The 23255-nt window shown below is 34.8% G+C and overlaps 1 protein-coding gene across 10 annotated transcripts in view; it reads left to right on the top strand.

Moving 5' to 3' along the window:
• Positions 1-23255, top strand: part of LOC135835428 (LIM domain only protein 3-like) — a 272343-nt gene that overhangs the window by 218384 nt on the left and 30704 nt on the right. For all 10 annotated transcript variants that reach the window (XM_065349667.1, XM_065349670.1, XM_065349673.1 and 7 more), the window contains one exon: positions 9264-9361. In XM_065349667.1, the coding sequence (XP_065205739.1) occupies positions 9340-9361 (22 nt within the window). In that variant the 5' untranslated portion in view covers positions 9264-9339. The remainder of the gene's footprint in view (positions 1-9263; positions 9362-23255) is intronic.

Genomic DNA, 23255 nt, shown 5'->3' with positions numbered 1-23255 from the left:
TGTTCAGCGTCGCCGAAAACATACAATTCGATATATCACATGCCCCAGATTTTCTTTCGAAAGTTTCACCCAAAATTGGGGGGAGGGGGTGCTCCCCCTCCGTCAAGAGTTTCATCTCGAAACCTAAATATTTCAAGAAAGTATCAAAATGTACATCTATGGAAATTTTTTCAAAATTTCAAATGGTAGCTCCCACTTACAGCGCCATTTAGAAATTTGAACTTTCAAATTGAAAGTTCAACTTTCAACTTTTGAAAATTTCAAAACACTTAAAAAGTTCAAAATTCAATGCCCTTTTGAACTGTGAAATCAGTTTTGATCAAAGTATCATAGTTTTGGAGGAATGAGCTGCTGAAGTTGAGTACCTCGAGACAATGTGAAAATAATGGAAGCCCCCCCCCCACCCACCCCCTGAGGGGGCTGGGACCAAACTGATTGCGGCTTTCTTACTTACTGGGTGGGTAGATATTGTAAAAAAAATTTGAGCGAAATCGAAAGACATGACTTTCAAAATTGACTTTATTTGGTTGAGCTTGACATGGAATGACCCATTTGTCATTGCATGGTTACATTTATGTATCATTATTATGAGCTCTTTTGTTGCATGACATGAACGGTCTATAACGCATCATTTGTAAGTGCCATTTTTAGTGGCGAGATTATTGCTCATAATTCTAACAAAATAACGACTAACTTCATGGCACACCATTTTTTAGTCACATTTCAAACAATTGTAAATGGTATTGATATACGACGTTTTTGATGCGCATCTTTTGGTTCTTGATAATGAGACATAAGTAGTACTTTTTGAGTGCCATTTAAAGCATTCCTTTAAAGCACTTTTATGTCACGTTGAGAGATATGTAGGCTTGCCACATAATCAAGTCACTTAGACAGTGACCAAAAAGTGTATCTTTAATGTGCCAATTTAGTTTGTGATATGCGGCATCTTGCGGTGGTATCATAAGTACATGCCTATTATTTGTCATTAATGGTTAGATTTATGTATCATCATAATGAGCTGTTTTGTTGCATATCATTTGTAAGTGCCATTTTTAGTGGTGAGATTATTGCTCATAATTCCAGCAACATAACGGCTCATTTCATGACATGCCATTTTTTGGTCACATTTTAAAACACTGAATATGGTATTGAAATATGACGTTTTTAAATGCGCATACTTTAATTCTTGATAATGAGACAGAAGTTTATTTTTTTGAGTGCAGTTTGAAGCATTCCTTTAAAGCACTTTTGTGCTACCTTGGGAGATATGTTGGTATACCACATAATCAAGTCACTTAGACAGTGACCAAGAAGTGTATCTCTAATGTGCCAATTTGGTGAATGATATGCGGCACCTTGTGCTGGTATCATGAGTATATGCCTATTAATTTGTCATTGAATGGTTAGATTTATCTATCAGTATTACGAGCTCTCTTGTTGCATGACATGAACAGTCTATAATGCATCATTTGTAAGTGCTACTTGAAGTGATGAGATAATTGCTCATAATTCCAACAAAATTACGACTCACTTCATGGCACGCCATTTTTCAGTCACATTTTAAACCAGTGTATTTAGTATTGAAATATGACGTTTTTAAAGCGTATATTTTAGTTCTTGATAATGAGACATGAGTGATATTTTTTTGAGTGCAGTTTATAGCATTCCTTTAGAGCACTTTTATGTTGAGTTGAGAGATATGTAGTTATGTAACATAATCAAGTCACCTGAGCAGTGATCAGAAACTGTATCAATAATGTGCCAATTTGGTGAATGATTTGTAGCATCTCATGGTGATATCATGAGTACAGGTATATTACTTGTCATTGTAATGTTTGATTTGTGTATCATTATTATGGTCCATTTTGTGGCCCAACATAAATAGCCTATATGGCATCATTTATAAGTGTCATTTACTGGGGTGAGATAATGACTCATAATCCCAACGATATAACGACTCATTTCATGGCATGCCATTTTTGGGTCACATTTTAAAACACTGAATATGGTATTGAAATATGACGTTTTTATAACGTATATTTTAGTTCCTGATAATGTGACATAAGTGATATTTTTTTGAGTGCAGTTTAAAGCATTCCTTTAGAGCACTTTTATGTTGAGTTGAGAGATATGTAATTATGTAACATAATCAAGTCACCTGAGCAGTGATCAGAAACTGTATCAATAATGTGCCAATTTGGTGATTGATTTGTGGCATCTCATGGTGATATCATGAATACAGGTATATTATTTGTCATTGTAATGTTCGATTTGTGTATCATGATTATGGTCCATTTTGTGGCCCAACATAAATAGCCTATATGGCATCATTTATAAGTGTCATTTACTGGGGTGAGATAATGACTCATAATCCCAACGATATAACGACTCATTTCATGGCATGCCATTTTTGGGTCACATTTTAAAACACTGAATATGGTATTGAAATATGACGTTTTTATAACGTATATTTTAGTTCCTGATAATGTGACATAAGTGATATTTTTTTGAGTGCAGTTTAAAGCATTCCTTTAGAGCACTTTTATGTTGAGTTGAGAGATATGTAATTATGTAACATAATCAAGTCACCTGAGCAGTGATCAGAAACTGTATCAATAATGTGCCAATTTGGTGAATGATTTATGGTGATATCATGAGTACAGGTCTATTATTTGTCTTTGTAATGTTCGATTCGTGCATCATTATTATAGTCCATTTTGTGGCACAACATAAACAGCCTATATGGCATCATTTATAAGTGTCATTTACTGGGGTGAGATAATGGCTCATAATCCCAACAGTATAACGACTCATTTCATGGCATGCCATTTTTGGGTCACATTTTAAAACACTGAATATGGTATTGATATGCGCCATTTCAAAGTCCATTCATGTCACTTCAATATGGTTTGATTTCTTTCCATAAAAGTACAAGTTTTATGGCATGAGATAATTGCAACTTTTTTATGTCACGTACTTGATGTCCTATTTGAAGCACTTTTATTTCTTGTCATGAAATGACGCAATTATGTCACTTTTATGTGCCGAGGGTGCCATAAATTTCGTTTTTTGGCACCGTCGGGTATGGCATCATTTATAAGTGTCATTTACTGGGGTGAGATAATGGCTCATAATCCCAACAGTATAACGACTCATTTCATGGCATGCCATTTTTGGGTCACATTTTAAAACACTGAATATGGTATTGATATGCGCCATTTCAAAGTCCATTCATGTCACTTCAATATGGTTTGATTTCTTTCCATAAAAGTACAAGTTTTATGGCATGAGATAATTGCAACTTTTTTATGTCACGTACTTGATGTCCTATTTGAAGCACTTTTATTTCTTGTCATGAAATGACGCAATTATGTCACTTTTATGTGCCGAGGGTGCCATAAATTTCGTTTTTTGGCACCGTCGGGACGCTTCTTTTCGTCTCCAGATCGATTTTATTGAAACTCAGTTGAAATAAACTTTTGAAAAGAGCCCCCCCCCCGCCAAAAAAATTGGAAACATCGAAAACATGGAATAGGAAAAGTGCATGTCATTGAACATTTCTCAAAATTTTTCAATTTATTCGCATTAAAATTTTTCCAAGTAAGTACCTATCTAATCTTCTTTCCAATAAAAGTTTCTTTCGGTGCCCCAAATAAAGGTCCCCTTGTGCAAAGCTCCCAAAATGAAAAATGAGAAAAGAAATAAAAGAAAAATTGATGAGCATTTTTAAAGAAATTTTTGGATATTTTTCATGTTTTGGAAACCCCTCCTTTGCCCCTCCAAACATTTTTTGAAAAATTTCCTTTCTTATTTCACTTTTAGGATTTTTGCAGAGATCAGGAAAGTCTTTTTCTAGGAAAGAGGTTACTTAGTTAAAGTGATTCTAACAGAGAAATTGAAAATTATTTACAAAAATTTTCCATTTCATTTTTTGATTTTTTTTCAACTGTGGTTGGTGCGGAGATTCGTGGAGAGGGGCCAAAATACGATTTTTTTTCATTTTGAAGGGCTCTACAGGAAGGTCCAACATTTCTTGGAAGATCATGGTGGTTTTTTTTCGAAAATGAAGTTATTCAGAAGAATTCTGATGCATAAATTGAGAATGTTTCGAATTTTTATATTCCTTCAATCATTATTTTATCTGTTACATTTTTTTGATTTTTTTTTTCAAGGCTGTCCTTCACTCTGGAAAAAATGTCCAGTACGAATACTTACAATATAAAAAAGAATTAACTGGAGGAAGGAGGTTCTTGGCACTCTTGATTTTCACTTGGAAAATTAAGATTTTCATGGACTTTTTTCATGGGATGAACCAATGACTTATGGGGATGAGTGCGAAAAAAATCGAAAAAAATTTTTCACGAGTAAAAATAAGGATTAGGTACTTTATTTCTTGGGAACGGTATCTCCTTCTGAAGTAGGTACCTAGATGGCTCACATTTTGTATAAACATTTTCAATTCAACTCTATGTACCTACACTTGTGATGAATTTGATCAAAAATAATGTTTTTTTTTTCGATCTATTCTGCTGTTCATATGAGAGAATAAGGGGTACTCAAAGTGTATCATCGTAGGCAGCTGTATAGTTTTTTTTCCTCTTAACGAAATAAATTTAATCATGGGCATGTGTCATTACAACTCTCGCGAACCTTACAGGTACGACCGAGATTTATCGAACACCCTGTATAATACGTACCTTTACGATACTCGTACTCGTATATGTGTGTATAAAAGTCGACACATTAGAAAACGAATAAACTAGTTTAATTGCCCTGGTATAAATTGCGATTCGATCATTCATTCTCTCCTTCTCGCTCTATCTATATACGGATGAAATTAATAGAAATTTTTTTAATTAACTTTCGGGCTTATTATTTATAACTCTACGTTGCAGTATTGAAATTTACCTGGCAGTAATTTAAACGACGCCGCGAAGATAATTAAGCAATTAAATTGTTTTAGTAGTTGTTTTAACGAACGAGACGCCGTCGTCCTAAATAGGGATATCGAACATCTGTTCGAAAGTAGGTATAAAGCGAAAACGTACACGCAGGGCGCAGGGAAAATGGGGAAGAAAGCCGACCGACGCTGCGGTAATAGAAAATTTAATTATTACAATTTTAGCCATAAATTCGATTAAAATAAGAAACACCGCCGCCGCGCCGCACCCGCCTTGTCCCGCTTCGCTACATAGACTATGGAGCGGTAGCTCGGCTCGGTTACGAAATGGTGTTTTTTTTACGGTGACGAGATTTTTTTCGGTCTTTTCTTTACCCTTCTTTTTCTTTTATACGCTCGTGTAAGTGGGGTCTAAAATTGTATACGATGATGGAAGAATTACGTCGTTTAGCTCGGTTTTTTCCAAAGATGACTTTTTGTTTTTCAATGCGAAAATAAAATTAATTTTTTTGTATTCCTTGCGGTCATTTAATAGTATATGTAAGAAGAGAAGAGAGAGAGAGAGAGAAAAACTGGTGATTGCTGGGGAAGGAAAGGGAAAAAGGGGCAGAAAAATATCTACCTACGTACTTTGAATTCTTTTCAAAATTTACAACTTAATTTAATTTTACTTCTCTCTTCTCCCTTCCTGTGTACCTCTTTAAAGCAGATGAAAACTGGTAGGTAGGTAATCCACTTTTTATACTGTCCATTTCTATTCGAATCTTTCAAGTTAATTAAGCCTTACGGGAAAACGAAACCAAATTATAATGTGTTGATGTTGACGAATTTTTTGGTGTAAAAGGGAGCAGGTGGACTATTTTTGGCATTTTTTGATGCTAAATTTTTAATTAAGGATTACTCGTATAAATTCACATTATTGCATCAAGTATAAAAATTCCAAATTTAGGTCGCATTAGGTAAGCTGTGTTTCGAAAAGAATGAAGTAAGTTGCTTTAAAATCCTGCCTGTACTTTCAATCTCATTTTTCAAAATTTAAAAATAAAATCCAAATTTTAATGTCGAATCAATTTTATTGAAAAACTTATAATTTTCAAACGTTCACCTCCTTTTGATTTTTTTGATGAATTTCAAAAATTTTTGGGAATTTTTCATTTTTTCAAGGATGAGAAGGGGGAGGCGTACCATGAGATAAAATATCCTAGGGTTGAAATGTTTGAAACTAAACCTGTATTTAATGAGGAGGAAATGAATCTATTGTTTTCGTGCTCCAGTATTTTATCCCACCTAAAATCGAAATTCAACCTCACAAAAGGGAGCTTAGATCTAAAATTTCAGAAAATGTACTGCATTTTGATTTTAGAGATAATCATCAGATTCTCTGAAACCTCACATTTTCATAAGTAAGGTAAAGTACCAGTCATGGACCACTTTTTTATAATTAATCGCCAAGTCATCATTTATGACCCAATTTTTATATATATTTTTTTAAAAATAATCCTTGAAGTTTCCTCTTTCACTTCAAGGTGTTCAGTTTTTAAAAAAAAGTAATTTTCATTTCCCTAATTCCTTTTTGAAATAAGGTCTAAAAAAAGGCAGTTTTTGAAGAAGTGCCAATTACGGATCATTCAAATATGAACGAAAGCGTTTAATTTTTTTTCACTCTTAGACCAGTTATAGTACCCTGAGAACCACATTAGAAAATTTTCATCAATAAAGTTCACAAATATTGAAGTGGAAAACTACCAGTTGTGGACCAGTCCGCAATTAGTACCTGACAACCCTTTTGAAATTGAAAAAATCATAGAAAAAAATTAGCTACCAATTGCGGACCAAAACTGAATTTCACAATTTGAATGTTTATTTACCAGAACTTGAAAATATATGTGGTATGCAACATAAATACATAAGACTTGGCTTATAATCATCAATTTTGAAAACATTACAGTGATTTCATGTTTGAACATTGCCATTCTACCAAAAAGCGCCTAACATAAACCTAAAATCCTCAAAAAAGTTTGAACATGCAAAAAAGTAGTTCTTGGTACCTACTTAGCTTCACACATAAAAACCAAATGTTCATCAAATATACTTTTTGGATCGATGTAATTAAATTAAGTATCTAGAATTCCATTTTATGAAATTTTGATCTTTCGAGCTTTTTTCCCAAGGAGTCAATTTTAATTTTATGGTCAGGCAGCAGGGTTCGGAATCAGAATCAGCTCTTTCGAAAACCTACGAATCGACATCAATATTGCATTTTTCAAAATTCCGAGATTCAGTCTTCCTTCCGAAATTGTGTGGAGGGGGGTAGGGGGTGTTTCTCAATTTGATTTTGGAGTCAAACTGACTTCAAATCGGAGTCAGTGGCTTTATGAACCTACAATTTGGTACCCAAGTCACATTTTCCAAACATTTTTGGTTCTACGCTTCCCTTCAAGTTTTTATTGGGGGGGGAGGGGAGGGGGGTTGCTCAATTTTGATGTTTTAGTAAACGTCAAAAAGTCCAAAATTTGAGATCTGAAGGTGAGGGTATGAAATTCCACGCCACATTTTTCCCCAGAGGTTGGCATTTTCATGTTATAGCAATAAAGCCCTTTTCTTTTCTTTTAAAACGTGGCCAAATCTTCCCAAATTTCAAATTTGACTCACTGTGCGCCTTTTCCCCTCTTCTTTTCAAACGCATTTCTGATCATTCCAACATTTATTCTTATTTAATGAAGTATTTTTTAAAAATTTCGAAGGGTTCGATCCCAGAACCTGATTATTTTTGTTTGGTGACATGTCATTTTCATTTCTAAGACTTTAAGAAGAGTATGAGAATTCACAATTTTGAACTGAATTCAAACTGTGAGTAACAGGTGCTAAATCGAAACTTTGGCTCACTTTTTTGGATCCATTTATTAAATTTGGCCGAAAACCGAAAAGAACATGGCATTTCACGTTATTTCAGGGGCTTTAATTTTGAATTTCGTATAATTTTTTCAAATACTACCCTTTTCATTCCCATAATTATTCACTATTGAAAAAAAAATATCTAATGACCGAGGATGGAGTCCAAATTTTGAGTACTTACTTACCCCTTTATTTCCTTTGACCAACAAAATAAGGAAAAAATGGAAAATGATACATAAATATTTGCAGATGCTAAATTCAAAACTCAATATCCGCAAAGAATAGAATTTATGAAAAATTATTCTTCAAAAATGAGAGTCACTTTCACTCTAGCTGAGAATGTTTTTTTTTTGGGTTATCAAAATCCTTCAACCTAACTTCTGCTGTAAAAAAAAAAACAAAAAAAATGAAAATCTGAGACACAGAAAACAGAAGAAATTCCAGCTAGAGAGGTGAGAAAAAAATCTCTATAACCAACCCCCTCCCCCCCAAAAAAGTGGTAAAAAAATAATGCAGTAGAAAAAGACAGAGAAAAAACACTTGATGAACGGAAAACACAAACGGGCACCTACGAGGTGAAAACGAATGAAAGAATATTTAAGAAAAGCGACCTAAAACGAGCCTCTGTATCGGATACGATGGAAGAAATAAGATGAAGACGAAGGAGAAGAGCAAAAAGATGAAGATGGTTTAAAAAGAGAGAACAACAGTAGGAGATATTACAGTATATAGGAAAAGAAAGATAAAGAACGAGAGATGGCTCGCGTACGAGTATGTGTAGAAAAAAGACCCAAAGGTGAAGTTGTTTGTTAAATTGAAACACTTCGTTATATAAAACATATCGGTTTATTTACGATTCGTTAAATTCATCTGAGTAAAAAGTACTCCACTCTTTGCCATACACCGCAGCATGCTATATAGAAATGGAGAGAAGAAAAAAGAGCTGCATCGTATCGTTACTCTCGTAGAGAGTTTGGTAACCACTTACCTCAATCTCTCAATTCTCGTCTTTTTTTACTAACGTTAAAAGCCTCGAAAATCTTCTGAAGCCTTCTTCACTTCCTTTTTCTCACTCATTTATTGATACTTACTTATTTGGGAAAATTACCTCTAAATCCTTTTAGTCGTCGGAAATTGTTTAAAAAGGAAAAAAATATGAAGTTTTGTTGTTTGGCGTTTTATAAATATAAAAAATGTTTCTTTTCCACCCTAGTTTTGTTGGTATCTTCGCGCTTTTAAGTTACCTAGGGTAATTTTTGAAGTGGTTTCGTTGAACTGAGATTTTTATGCTTTTTTTTGTTGAATGAAAATGTGTCTTTTAATATTGAATAAATTTTACACTTTTCAGCGAGAGGAAAAAATTATTTAATTTTTTAATTAACTGATTGCTCATTTTTATTGTTGAATTTATTTTGATATTTTTTTAAAAAATGAAGTAGACTAATCATATTATTGTCTTTTATAGGTAGCCGATGGAGGCGATTTGTTGGAAAGCTCGGTAACAGCAGCTGAATGTTGAATAAAGCGAAGATTACGAAATAATGCTCAATACTGGCGAAAACAGTAAGTAATCTAAGATGTCAATACACTTAGCTGGTATATTTGTCGATACGATTGTTCGACGAAAAGGTGATTTGTCTGGCAGACGTTGAACCATTATAGCCTAGCGATAGTTTAATTTTTGAAGTACCACTCAGCTGCGGAGTCCGGCGGCGTACAGCGCTGCGAATTTGTGATTTATGAAAGCAAAATTGTTTTCGTTTGGCATTTCAGATGGCCAGGGAAGGAGGGAGGATGTTTTTAATAAATCAGAAAAACGCTTAAACCCTTTTCATTTTAATTAAAAAGCAACGCGCAAGATGAATAAAAACAAAAGATACTTATACCAATCTATGAATATTTAAAATGATAAAATTCTACTCGGTAACATTATTGGAAGCGTAATTAATATGGTAAAAGCTACAACGAAGATGAGGAACCATGTAAAGCCTTATTTCCCTTTCGATTGGAAAATTCCCTTCTTTTTAATACCGCAGCAGCAGTAAGTAAGTTTAATGCTGGAGAAAAAAATGCAGAAGACGACGACGTTGAAAGAAAAATAACGACGTTGTTGCTCATAAATCAACAAAAAATTTAACTAATTAAAGCGATTATATTAAGATTAAAAAGCTACTCGAATTGATGGCTGCAATAGCGAAATATAAATACTCGTACATAATAATCCATCCCATCCGTTGGCCGCGAGCTATAGATGAAAACGAGTAATATATTTTTTAATTTTCTAAAGTGTACTACATAGTAGAATTTGTTTTGTGCAGAATTGATTGTTGTCTTGACGCAAGCACGGCGCGATGTGTTAACGCTAATTCGTATACCTTTAGTGGAAATTTTCATCTTTTTCCCCCTCCGCGCTGCATCTCTTTCTATCTCTCTCTCGCTCTTTTTAATTAATTTCCATATCTGTAATGTAAACAACATCATCGTAAAATAAACAAGATATAAAATTTACCAACTGAAAGAAGAATTTAGTTAGAGAGCAGGAATTCTTAAAATGCGGAATTTCGCGAACGCGTGTTTCGGCAATTTGATGAAATAATGTTTACTTTAACCTTTGACGCGATCAATCAACGTATGATAGATGGATGTGTTAAGAGAGAATCATACTACGATGAGTATGTTATTGGCAAGTTTGCTTCGTTTGGGGTTGTCCTCCCTAGTCTTCGAGGCTGTGAAGATCGAGATGGTCTGAGATACATATATATGGTGGAGGGTTTATGTAGTTGAATGGAGCGAAGTGAAATTGAATTTAGTTTTCGTAGAAAATTGATATTTTTAGCGAAGGTATATCGTGGGAAATTTCCCAATTGTGGAAAAATTTAAATCGAGAAGAAATCTTTGAAAAATGGGAGAAAATTAGAATTTTTCGCACCAAGGGTTGGAAAGAAAGGTGAAGATTTTCAGTATTTTTTCATTGTTCTTTTCCTATCGCTTCGTGTTGTGTTTTATGATTTTTAAGAAATTTTTTTATTTCAACTTCCGTGCCTCTCCCACCTCCCCATCTTTTGTATGAGTATGATGAAGAGGTGATATTTGCTAATCAACTGTCTGTTTGAAGTTTTTTTAAATGATTTTTTAACAATCGTGGAATATGCGAAGTTCACCCAAAAATTGAAAATCGTGTTTGAATGACGCTGAAAAAGAAGTGTTGAAAAATGAAAGCAAATGGGGTGGGATTGAAAAGTCAAAACTCGCAAAAAAAGGACCTAGAATACTTACCCTCCAAAGAACATGCCAAATTTCAGCCCAGCAAGTATTTTTGAAAGGACTCTAGCGATGACACAAAATCAAAAATATGAAAAAAGGACGCTAAAGCACGCCTTTTTTACAGCTTCAATGGGTCGATTTGGAGTAATTGAGGCCTGACATGATATTTTTCAAGGTTGGAAAAAATGAAAATCCAGGATTTGTCCCATCCAAATTACTGCAGGATGCTGATTTTTGTGATTATGCCACACAACTTTTAACGTCCTTTCAATTATTTCTATTTTAATTTTTCTTTTAGCTGTTTTCATTCACCTTCATCTCCTGGCGAGAATTTTGGGTCAAAGTCATAACTTTGAAACCTCTGAAATCCAATGACAAAGCCAAAATACTATATTTGAGCAAATTTTGTTGAAATTACTTTGACTGGAATGTGAAAAAAGAAAAAAAGAAAAGGATACTTGAAAAATAGCTATTCTTAAAGCATTAAATGGATTTTGTTTGTGCTTTCTCCCAAAATCATGTGATTTTTTTAATGAAGGTTGGATAAAGGTGTTCACAACCAAACGGCTCTAAACTGTACTGAATTAAATGCATGAGATCATGCACTGGATGAACCACTTGCCCTTGTCAAGGGTATGGTTGTGACTGTATATAATTGGCCATAAGCCAATGTAATTATCTCTAGGAGATGTTAACTCTTCCAAGTGTAGGACCAAAACTAACTAGGAGAGCCACTAAAGGCCTTGAAGTAACCTATAAAAGTGGGAGGAGAGAACTAGTTCTACCTCCACCAACCATTAACCATGCAGGTGTTATTTATTCAAACCCCTAACCTGCAGGTGTTGGAAGGACTGGGGGTTACCAAAGGCCTATAATCGAAATTTCCCCAAATTAATTTTTTCGTTTTTTATCAATTTTGCACCAAAAATTTCGCGAAAACTACTAAGAATGAATAATTAATAGGTATAAAATAAAGTTATTTATTGAGTTTTTCAATTTTTCAAAAATTTTGTTCAAGGTGAAAAGAGTTGATTTTTCCAGCTTAAGCAGGGCCTATTCTAAGGCGCAGCTCCGCACATTTTGCGCAGTTCCAAAAAAAATGTGTGTAGTTCCGAATTAGTTTGCGCAGTTCCAAAAATTCAGCTACGTGCATTTTTCCATTTATTTATTTTTAAAAAATGTTGAACAAACACAAGTCATAAAGATAGACAATGAATATGAGAAGTAGAATTTGTGTAGGTTCGGAAAATCAAAAAATTATCAAAAACCATGGATTTTTACTTCTTTGAAATCAAAATTTTCGAAAGTTTTTGCCCTCGCTTCGCTCGGGTCAAATCATTTTCCCTTTACATTTTCTTATTCTAAGTTAGAGAGTGGAAAAATTTTCTTCTCACATTAGAAATAAATGCTGTTTCACTTGAAATTCACCAATAGATGGGCTTTTCATTCCTGTCATAACTATCTACCTACCAGAAAGTCCCAATTTTTTGCTAAAAATACCAAAAAAAAGTCCAATTTTTCTTCAAAAATTCGTAAACAATTTGAAAACATACTAGGTAGAGGTACCTAACCTACTTCTACTTAATTTTGTCATGAAAAAATGAAGAATTGTGAATTTTTGAGAGCTTTTGCCCTCGCATTCCTACTTTTGAAAATGTTTCAATTTCCTGAAAACAAAAAATTTTGAAGCTATGAAAATTAAGTTTCTGCATCAAAATTGATGTTCTTTTACGATCCGAATTATCAATTTTTCCTCGCTTCGCTCGGGCTAGATCATTTTTCTTTTCTTTTCTCTGACCTAAGTTAGTGTAGAGTAGAATAATTTGACTTCTCGCATTAAAAATTGGGTACTTAATGTTGTTTTACTTCTGAAAGTTCTGAATAATTATCAATTTTCAAAAGCTTTTGCCCTCGCTTTGCTCGGGCCTTCATTATTATTTTTGATCGGTCGCGCCGTGAGCTATGTTTGCGCAGCTCCAAATTTTCCTTAGAATAGGCCCTGAGCTTAAGCCTCATTCAAATTTCAATAAAATGGCACTAATCCTCCAAAATGTGGGCCGATTGCCCCAAAAATTTGCATGTTGACTCTCCAGAACATACTTTTCAAGAAAATCACAAAAAAAAATTTTCAAACTTTTTTTGTAGTTGCTCTGTTTTTTTAACCTTGAATTTAAGGTCAAAAGAATCGTTCGCGAACGTTTTAACCACCACAGGCGGATTCTGCACACTGAGTACTACCAATATCCATAAAAAAAAACCAAATCGATTTTTTGGATACTAACCTGGTTTTCTCGTGACAGGTCACATTTTTGTTCTTTTAACAGAACGTCTCTCTTTTTAAAAATTTTGATACCATCGATTGAGCTCAGCACGTTAAAATCTTGATTTTTTTCCACTAGAAAAACCAAAAAAAAATTCCCCATCGAGTTGAAATAAAGGCCATCCTATTGAGCACACAGTCATGCTAGGAAAAAAAAGGGCACAACTGTAGATCTATTAACGATATTTGAAGCTCATGATGTTCGAAAAAATTTGACACCTCCCTCCCCCCCCCACCTGATCGCATGTGTTATTCACTTTTTAAGAATCTGGAAAATTGGAGAAATTAGTCAGGAAAACCAGGAAAAGTCAGTGAAAATCATTTCCAGAAATGAGTGGACACCTTGCGATATGAAAAAAATCGCGATTTTCAGGATTTTCAACTATGTACATTGAAGGCTACCTATTTTCTCATTAGCGATTCCTAAAGTGAGGATGGCACCATAGTATAAGTTGATATCTATTGTCTATAATTTCGAAATTACGAGTACTCGGAGAAAGAAACTAAACAGTTAAAAATGATATTTTGTTTCAAAAACTGAGGATTTGCCTGCTCGACGTACTCGTATAGTGTTATTTGAAAACAAGACAACAAACGCAATACTTTGGTAATCCCTATGATTAGCGCGTAAAAAATTTTAATTATTAATCACCAACGGTTTTAATTACATTTTACACGAGGGGAAGTTTTTTTTGTGTCGTTGTTGCCACTTGATTTTAATTTGTTAGTGAAAAAATTAAAAAACGAGAGAAAAAATTCAACGAGTACGCTACACGCGTGCTGCAATATAGGAGTACTGCTATGGGTGGGCAATTATACCGTTTGAAAGTTCACACATACAGACACGCACGTAGACATACAGCAGACTACAGTGGCACTGAAATTCACAATTTCACACGCGGCAGGCAGGCATGAAGCGGGGGAAAAGAGGAGGAAAAAAAGCGCGCGCGTTTCTTTACTCGTGTTGAATGAGCTGAGCACACAATTTTGATATTCATTTTAGACGATTATAAATCATATTCTTTAAAGTTAATATTTAAAAACTGAGCTAATTACATTTTTCCTGGCACATTCTCGTTTTTAATTTTTTCTTCTTTTGTTTCGCATTTGCTTTTTAATCGTTTCTAAGAAACGATTTCATACTGTTATACGTGTTTTAAATATTCATTTCTAATAATTAATGGTTTAATATAGAACAGTTGAAGTTTTCTTTTATTTTTTCGCTCAAGTTTTAATGAAATTTTTTTTTATTAACGGAGTTTTTTTTCTCATCGTGTAGCCCGGTCGTCTGTTTTCGTATAACAATGCAGCGCGAATATTGTGGAAGCAATTAAACGAACGATGGCGTGTACGCGCCATGAACAGGGAAAAAAATTTATCAAAATTAATAAATTTTTTGGTATCAACTACCACCATTTCCCCCCTCTCCCCAACCTTTTTCTGTGTTGTTTAGTATGCGGAAATATATACGTTGTAATTTTGTTTCTATATTAATGGGTTTTTGACAGGGAAGGTAATTGAAAGAATATAAGGGATGATTTTTAAAAAGGCACTTTAAATATTAATGGGTTGACGATCGCATGTATCAGTTTTTAACGACTATTTACCATCTCATTAGTATAAAAGATTTGTGTACCTAAATAATTTACTCGTATTATAAGAAATACAAATACACGTATTATGTTCGATATAAATAGCACAGGCAAACAAATTAAATGTGATTTCTTTTTTGACAAAAATTTCATTCTGGATGGTTGCTGGTGTCATCTCGAAAATAGTAGTACACTTTTTCGATATTGTATTTTATCTGATGGAAACCGAGTGGTAAACGTGAACACGCCGACGGGGAGGGTGGGAAAAAAGTGATTCTATTACATTTTTCCTTCTAACAATACAAAGCTTTCAGATATAATGATCTTCATTTCTTTGGCATTTTGTCACTTAAATGGCATTTCGCAAATGAATCAAAAATGAGAAGAAAATGTAATATTTAGTTTTATATCGTTTAAAATGAGAAAATGTCATTCCGGCTGCGATTTAATAAACCAAACTTTTGCGTTTTTTTTTTTTCGCTCTCGCTCTTCTTCCTCTTTGCCATCGCATCAAGCTCGTTCTCTCCTTCGAGAAATAACAAAATATGACGAAATGTGAACGCTCCACGAAAGGACAGATATGGTAAAAAAAAAAGAAAGAAGAAAGAATGAAATGTATTTCTATTCCGTTATACGTAGGTACTTGTAAGGCAACGGAGAGTTTTTACCACGTCTCTTGAAAATATGCAGATAAATCTTTCTTATATAGATATTTTTTGTTTCGTTGACGTTACCATTTCTTGAATTTTTTTCCCTTCGCGACCACGTTCGTTTAGGAATTGGCACGAATGAATTTAGTAGATACCGGAATTTTCTCCGGTTTGCGGTGGTAGGTATTTGATTAGAGACACGATTCGCCAACTTGACAACAGATTTTATTTGATTTTGATGCCGAGTGAATTGAAAATTTGATGTGAAGTGTGGTGTCCCTTGCAGAAATTCTGTGACAATGACTGACAGTAATTTACAATTTTATAACAGTTACTGTTAAGAACTGTTAGTAATTAACAGTTTTTGTTAAAAACTGTAAGTAATTAACAGTTTTTCATCGATTGCTGATGCTGACAGTTATACTCAGTAACAGTTAGTTTCTTGATGATTTCCAAATGTTACCAACAGTTATTGCCAGAGACATGTCGGCTACTTAATAGTTACTTACAGTTACCGTTAGTGTCATGACAGTGTCTAAATGTTAGCATAAGAAAATTGGCATTGATTGGGAAACGCTTGCATACAGGCTGAATTTTGGTATACAGGCCAATTTTTATAACCTGAACACGAATCCTTGGTGTCTCTGATGTCTGTCCCTAGTTTGCTTTCCCACCAATTGTGGATTTTAGCCCCCCAAATGAGGTTTTTCTCCCGTATCTTCTCAAATTGCGGTCCTAGCCCAAAAATAAGGTCTATAGAAGTTGTTGTACGTCAAATTTCTCGTCAGATGACCTATGAATCAACTTCGTCCCCCCAGGGGAGGTGGACCTAGAGTCAAACTGCATCGAATAATAAAAAACGCTCAGGGGGAAGTTGAATTTTGGTATACTAGTCCATTTTTACACCCTAAACACGAATCCTTATTCCTTATAGTGTCTCACCAGTTCCTGGTGACCTTTCCCCCAATTGTGGATTTTAGCCCCCCCATTAGGTTTTCCCGCTACCCCTTCAAATTGCAGTCCTACCCCAAAAATGGGGTCTATGGAAGTTGTTGTATATCAAATTTCCCATCAAATGATCTATAAAACAACTTCGTCCCCCCGAGGGAGGTGGACCTGCGGTCAATCTAATACATATAAGGGGTTTTTGAATGTGAGTCCCATGATAATTGATAGGTACGAAATCTGTTTTTTTACAACAATTTTGACCTCACACAAGTGTTGGGGAATGGATTATAACCTCAAATTATTCCAGTGGGGGGTACCTCTTTCCACCCTTCATACATATCGTGGCTCATATTCAAAAACTCCCTATATTCAATTAACTGTAGGTCCACCCCCCTCGGGGGGGACGATGTTGGTTCAAAGGCCATCTGATGGGAAATTTGACGTAAAACAATTTTTATAGACTCCATTTTTGGAGTAGGACCGCAATTTGAGGAAATATGGGAGAAAAACCTTATTTCCGGGGGTAAAAATCCACAATGGGGGCAGCAAGCTAGGGACAACTGAGGTACACCAAGGATTCGTGTTCAGGGTTCAAAAATAAGCCAGTATACCAAAATTCAGCTTGTGATACAATGTTGGTAAATGAAAAGAAAAAGTTGAAATCATTCATCACTTGAAAATTTTTAAAGTCCAGAGTGTTGAGAGGTGCATATAAAAGCATTCAACACCAGTTCTTTCATCAGCTCCAGTGGTCCAGTAGGTAAGTTAGGTGGATAATGCAGTGATGTGTAGGAGGTCTCAGGTTCGATCCCTACCCCAGGTGGAAAATTTTTTTAGGTTTTTCAAAATTTTTTTGGAAAGAATTCTTCAATTCTAGCACTGCAGCTTACAGGGAAGCACTAAATTCAATCATCAAGCCACATATTTCAATTTTTTACATTCACATTTCACAATGTAGGTAATTTTTAGTCAAATCACCAACAGTTATTGTTAGTGATTTTACTAACAGTTTTTTACATCCTTAGAAGGTGACGAAAAAACTGTCAGTTTTTTTACTAACAAAAACTGACAAGGAATTTCTGCAAGGGGTGAGACGGGAGAGGTGTACAAAGCAAGATAGAATGGAAGTTTTTTAGTTTTAGTGTTAGCAGCTTGATTGGTTTTGATGGAGTACCATAGATATTTGGTGGCGTCGTCGAAAGCTCGAATAATGCTTTATTTTTGAAGATTGGCTAATTTTTTGAGAGTAAAATGACATGAAAATGGTATTGAAACTCACATTGTGAGAATAAAATGTGTGTGTAATTTTCAAGAGATAAAACAAGATCATATCGTGAAAACCTGCATTCGCCTTTGAAAAATTGTTACCAACATAGTAGAGTTAGAGTTTTGATAACTTCTGATAATATTCTAGTAATTTCTCATATGTATTTACCTAGTAATTTCGGACCGTTACACCGTTAGTGGGTAATTTTCAGTGATTACCGAGTAATTTCAGGTAATTACCGACTAATTTCCGGTAATTACCGAGTAATTTTAGGTAATTACCAGATAATTTCAGGTAATTACCGGGTAATTTGAGGTAATTACCGAGCAATTTTAGGTAATTACCTAGTAATTATAATTAATTACAAAGTGATTTCAGGTAATTACAGAGTAATTTCAGGTTATTACAGAGTAATTTTAGGTAATTACAGAGTAATTTTAGGTAATTACAGAGTAATTTCAGGTAATTACAGAGTAATTTCAGGCAGGTAATTACAGAGTAATTACAGGTAATTACAGAGTAATCACAGGTAATTACAGAGTAATTTCAGGTAATTATAGAGTAATTTCTGGTAATTACCGAGTAATTTCTGGTAACCATCAAGTGATTTTAGGTAATTACCGAATAATTTTAGGTAATTACCAAGTAGTTTTAGGTAATTACCAAGTAGTTTTAGGTAATTACCGAGTAGTTTTTGGTAATTACCAAGTAATTTCAGGTAATTACCATCTACCGAATCATTTCTGGTAACCACTGAGTAATTTCTGGTAATTACTGATTAATTTCAGGTAATTATCGAGTAATTTTTGGTAATTACCGAGTAATTTTAGATAATTACCGAGTAATTTTAGATAATTACCGAGTAATTTCAGATAATTACCGAGTAATTTCAGGTAATTACCGAGTAATTTCAGGTAATTACCGAGTAATTTCAGGTAATTACCGAGTAATTTCAGGTAATTACTAAGTAATTTTTGGTAATTTTTGGTAATTACCGAGTTATTTTTGGTAATTACCGAGTAATTTCTGGTAATTATTGAGTGATTTCATGTAATTATCGTTATCGAATAGTTTTGGCTAATTATCAAGTTATTTCTGGAAATTACTAACTATCGAGAAATTTTTGGTAATTACCAAGTAATTTCTAGTAATTACCTAGTAAGTTTTGATGATTACTACATAATAATAATAATAATAATAATAATAATAATAATTTTATTGAAGATAACATTACACGGCAAGTAGGTACACAAATTAACGACACCCCTATGCCAAAGGCGAGCGGAGGCCGGTAAACAATAGACAATCAAAGACAACAAAGCAAAAAACAAAAAACAAAATAAAATAATAAGTATAAAACGCAGATATTTCAACCAAACTATAGAAAAGAGCTGACAAATTACAAAGTAATGGTATGAAAAGAGAGAGAGAGAGAGAGAAAGAAAAAAAAAAAAAAAAAAAAAAAAGAAAAAAAAATGATTAACAAAACTACGAAACATAGTACAATATAATGTTGGAGGGGAGGTGGAGAGTAAATGGTATCAAAAAACAAAAAAAACAAAATAAATTGAAAAGCCAATGCAGCAAAAACTAGACTATTGCAAGAGGTATTTCTTTATGGCCCTGTCCCTCAATCTTCCACTGGCTATCCCCCTAATTGTTGCCGGTAGCGAATTGTACATTTGTGGCCCCCTGAAGCCAAACTGTGCCTGAGAGTGTGCCTTAACCCAATTAGGTACCCTGAGCCACATTTCACCAGCTCCACGCAGGCCTGAACGCATCTCTCTCCTGCCAACTGTCCCACCCATTTTTCCAATTAGTCTACATGTTTCTACTTTTAATATATCATTCAAGGCAGGTACCTCTGCTTTCTGAAATGCTTCTGTGGCTGATGAGTACCTATCTAAACCCACCAAGGTCTTACCAGCTCTATGCTGTAAAACCCTGATTGGCTGAAGATAACAATCAGCACACCCTCCCCAGACAGGTAGCGCATAACGTAGCACTGGCTCCACAACAGCCCTATACATCCTCCTCAAATGATATTTCCCTAAAAATTTAGACAAGTAATATAAAAGATAATTCAGACTTCTCATTTTACCCCTTAATAATACACAATGATCCATCCATGAGAGTGTTTCATTGACTACAACTCCCAAGTATTTGTAATTTGAGACTCTTTCCAAAGGTAAGCACAAGCAGTCTACTTCCTCATTTTCACAAGTGTGTACAATAATTGGTAGTCTCCATTCATACCCTATTTTAAAAGCATAGTACACACATTTTGATTTTGATATGTTCAATTTCAGTTTATGACACCATAACCAACGGACAATTTTTCTCAAATCTTCCTCCAATACCCCCTTCAGTTCCCCTCCTGTCCTTCTAGCACAAACCAGTGCAGTGTCATCAGCGAAAGAGTACAAGGTACCATGCAAAGTCAATTTTAAGAGATCATTAATATAAATAAGAAAAAGAATTGGTCCCAATACACTTCCCTGTGGCACCCCTGCTTTTATATCTCTCCAGCTACTCCGAATATTGCCAACTTTAATTCTTTGCTTTCTGCCACTTAGATAGGATTTGAACCAGGCCAACATGAACCCACGAATACCACAGTTGGCTAGCTTTCCGAGTAAAATTTTATGATCCACACTGTCAAACGCCTTCCTTATATCAAGATAAGCAGCCGCCACCCGCGAATTCTTTTCAACCTCATCTGTTATCTGAGTTATATGTTCAGCCAATGCCTGCTCTGTTGATCTATGTGGAAGAAAACCAAACTGTCGCTCAGAGAAAACCCCCATTTTAGTAAGAAAATTCAAAATTTGCTTTTTAACCACAGTTTCAAAAATTTTTCCTACAATTGGCAAGAGAGAAATAGGCCTATAGTTAGATACCTGAGTGAGGTCTCCAGTCTTAGGTACAGGCACCACCTCAGCGTTCTTAAGACATTGTGGAAATCTACCACTATATACGGCAGCATTGAATACTTGAGCAATAGGCCCAGCTATGATCTGTGACACCCCCTTGAGAGCATTTATCTTAATTCCATCATAGCCACAGCTATCTTTTTTAGGTAGAGCATCAATAATGGTTTTTATTTCACCTTGCTGAATTTCAGAAAATGCAAATGAGTTAGGCAAGACCTCACTAGTAAATTGACTATCCATAATTCGATCATCATCAATTCCTTCCACTGTACCCGCAAAAAATTCATTGAAATGCTCAGCTATAAGTTCTCCATCTCCACTATGTACTGATCTCATCTCATTTCCTACTTCTATTTTGTCAATGCCTTTAACACTTCTTCCTGCAATCTCATTCAAGAACCTCCAGTACTGTTTCGCATCAGGTTTCAGTTTATTAGCCTTTCCATCATAAAAATTTAATTTATCACGTTTTACCAACAGAGTTACACGCCTGGATGCTTCTTTATAATTATCCTTCAGGCATTGATTTCCAGGATATTGCCTCATCAATTTATACAGTTCCCCCTTAATTTTGGAAAATTTCATCAACTCAATAGAGGCCCATTCCCTCCTTTTTTTCAGTGCACCTTTCTTTAATCTACTTGTTTTAGCACCAGCAATGCAGTCTTTGAGTTTCACTATAATATTGTTCATACCATCCTCAGCATTCTCATTCCCAATTAAACTCTCCCAATCAACTTCCCTTACCAACGTTTTGAAAATATCCTCATTAAACATTTCAATTTCTATCGAATTCACATGTTTCTCAAAACTTAGGCCAGGTAGTTTCAAATCAATGATTATTGCTTCGTGATCTGAAAAGTGCACAGACTCCAGAGTATACATGGTCTTAAGTTGTCTTTCATTTGGTAAGTGAGAACCCTTAACCAATAGGTGATCTATACAAGTACTACTGGTGAGACCTATGCGAGTGGGCTCATTTATGATACTTTTAAAACCATAAGAATCTACAATATCTAAATATCCAGCACATTCATCCCTATTCATCAAATTCAAGTTGATATCACCTACTAAGACTGATGTTTCCGCACAATTTGAGATGTTTTCTTCAAGTTCTTGGTGGAATAGCGTTTTATCACCATGACAAAATCTGTATAGTAAGAAAAAAGTCAATTTACTGGCCCTGTAATTAGGCTTAGCATTTGTCAAACTAATATCAGCCCTAATACCATTGAAGGTAGAGGTACCTATACAGGATACCCTAGAAGTTAGTCTTTTATGCACATAGAGGAGAACTCCACCTGATCTGCCAGATTTTCTTTCATCTAAGTATACACAATATCCCTCCAGAGCATATCTATTAACTTCAGTAGGCCCAATCCAAACCTCAGAGAGGGCAATAATATCGAATTCCACATTTCTATCTAAAAACCCCAAAAGATGATCAAAATTTCTCCGAATAGAGCGGATGTTAAGGGACAGGACCTTTAGAAAACTATTACTAGGATACATATAGATAATTAATTACTACTACACCAATATCATAAAAAATACAACAAAGTACACTTGGATTTCTGAGAACAAATTCAAACAAAATATATACCATTGAATGAAAAAAAATGAAAAAAAAACCTCCAGATTCCAAATACTTGATAAATACTTTTAAGCTGCATGGCATTGAATTAAACTTAACCGTCACCATGATGACTAGTATCCATTGACACAGAAGCCAATAAATCCTGTGCCTGCCTGACAGACCTAATCTCTACCACCTTAGCCCCCTCTGCTTTCTCCCTCACATAAATGTTACAGTTACGGGTCCAAACATAATAATTAATCTTAGTTAACTTGCGTGCTTCACGGTGAATGGCCGCTCCCAGCCGAGTAAGATGCTCATCAATAAAAACTTGTAATGTATTCCCACGTACTCGAGTACTCTTAGCAGCACGGATAATGCGTTCTTTGAGATGTCTATTGACAAATTTCACCACAATGGGTGCTGGGCACTTCCTGGATGGTAAACGATGACATGCATCAATGTCCTGGGCACTAACCTCAATTCCAATTTTTGAACAGTATCCAATTACACATTTGTAGACATCCTCATTGTCACTCAATGGCACACCAGATATAATAACATTGTTGCGACGTGTATATCGCTCCATCGCCTCAAATTTATTGTCTATCTCGACTGGCTGTGCCACATTCTGGGCATTTTTCAGACTTTGGACTGTCGCATCAAGATCAGAACTTTTCGTTTCAAGTGACTTGATTTGTGTCTCCGCATCCTTCAGACGTTCGGATATCGAGTTAAGCTGAGTACTTATACCTTCCACTGTTTTCTTTACTTCCTCAACTTTCTGGGCACTTTTCTCGATCGAATTCAGCCTTGTCTGGATTGGCTCCATAGCTTTTGTAAATAGCATCTGGATTTGAGCCATTGTTGCTGGCTGTGAGCTGACTGAACTCTTGAAAACCTCCTC

The sequence above is a fragment of the Planococcus citri genome, chromosome 2, assembly GCF_950023065.1.
Source record: "Planococcus citri chromosome 2, ihPlaCitr1.1, whole genome shotgun sequence".
NCBI lineage: Eukaryota > Metazoa > Arthropoda > Insecta > Hemiptera > Pseudococcidae > Planococcus > Planococcus citri.
The sequence above is the reverse complement of the archived record's forward strand: the minus strand, read 5'-3'. Positions and strand labels throughout refer to the sequence as shown.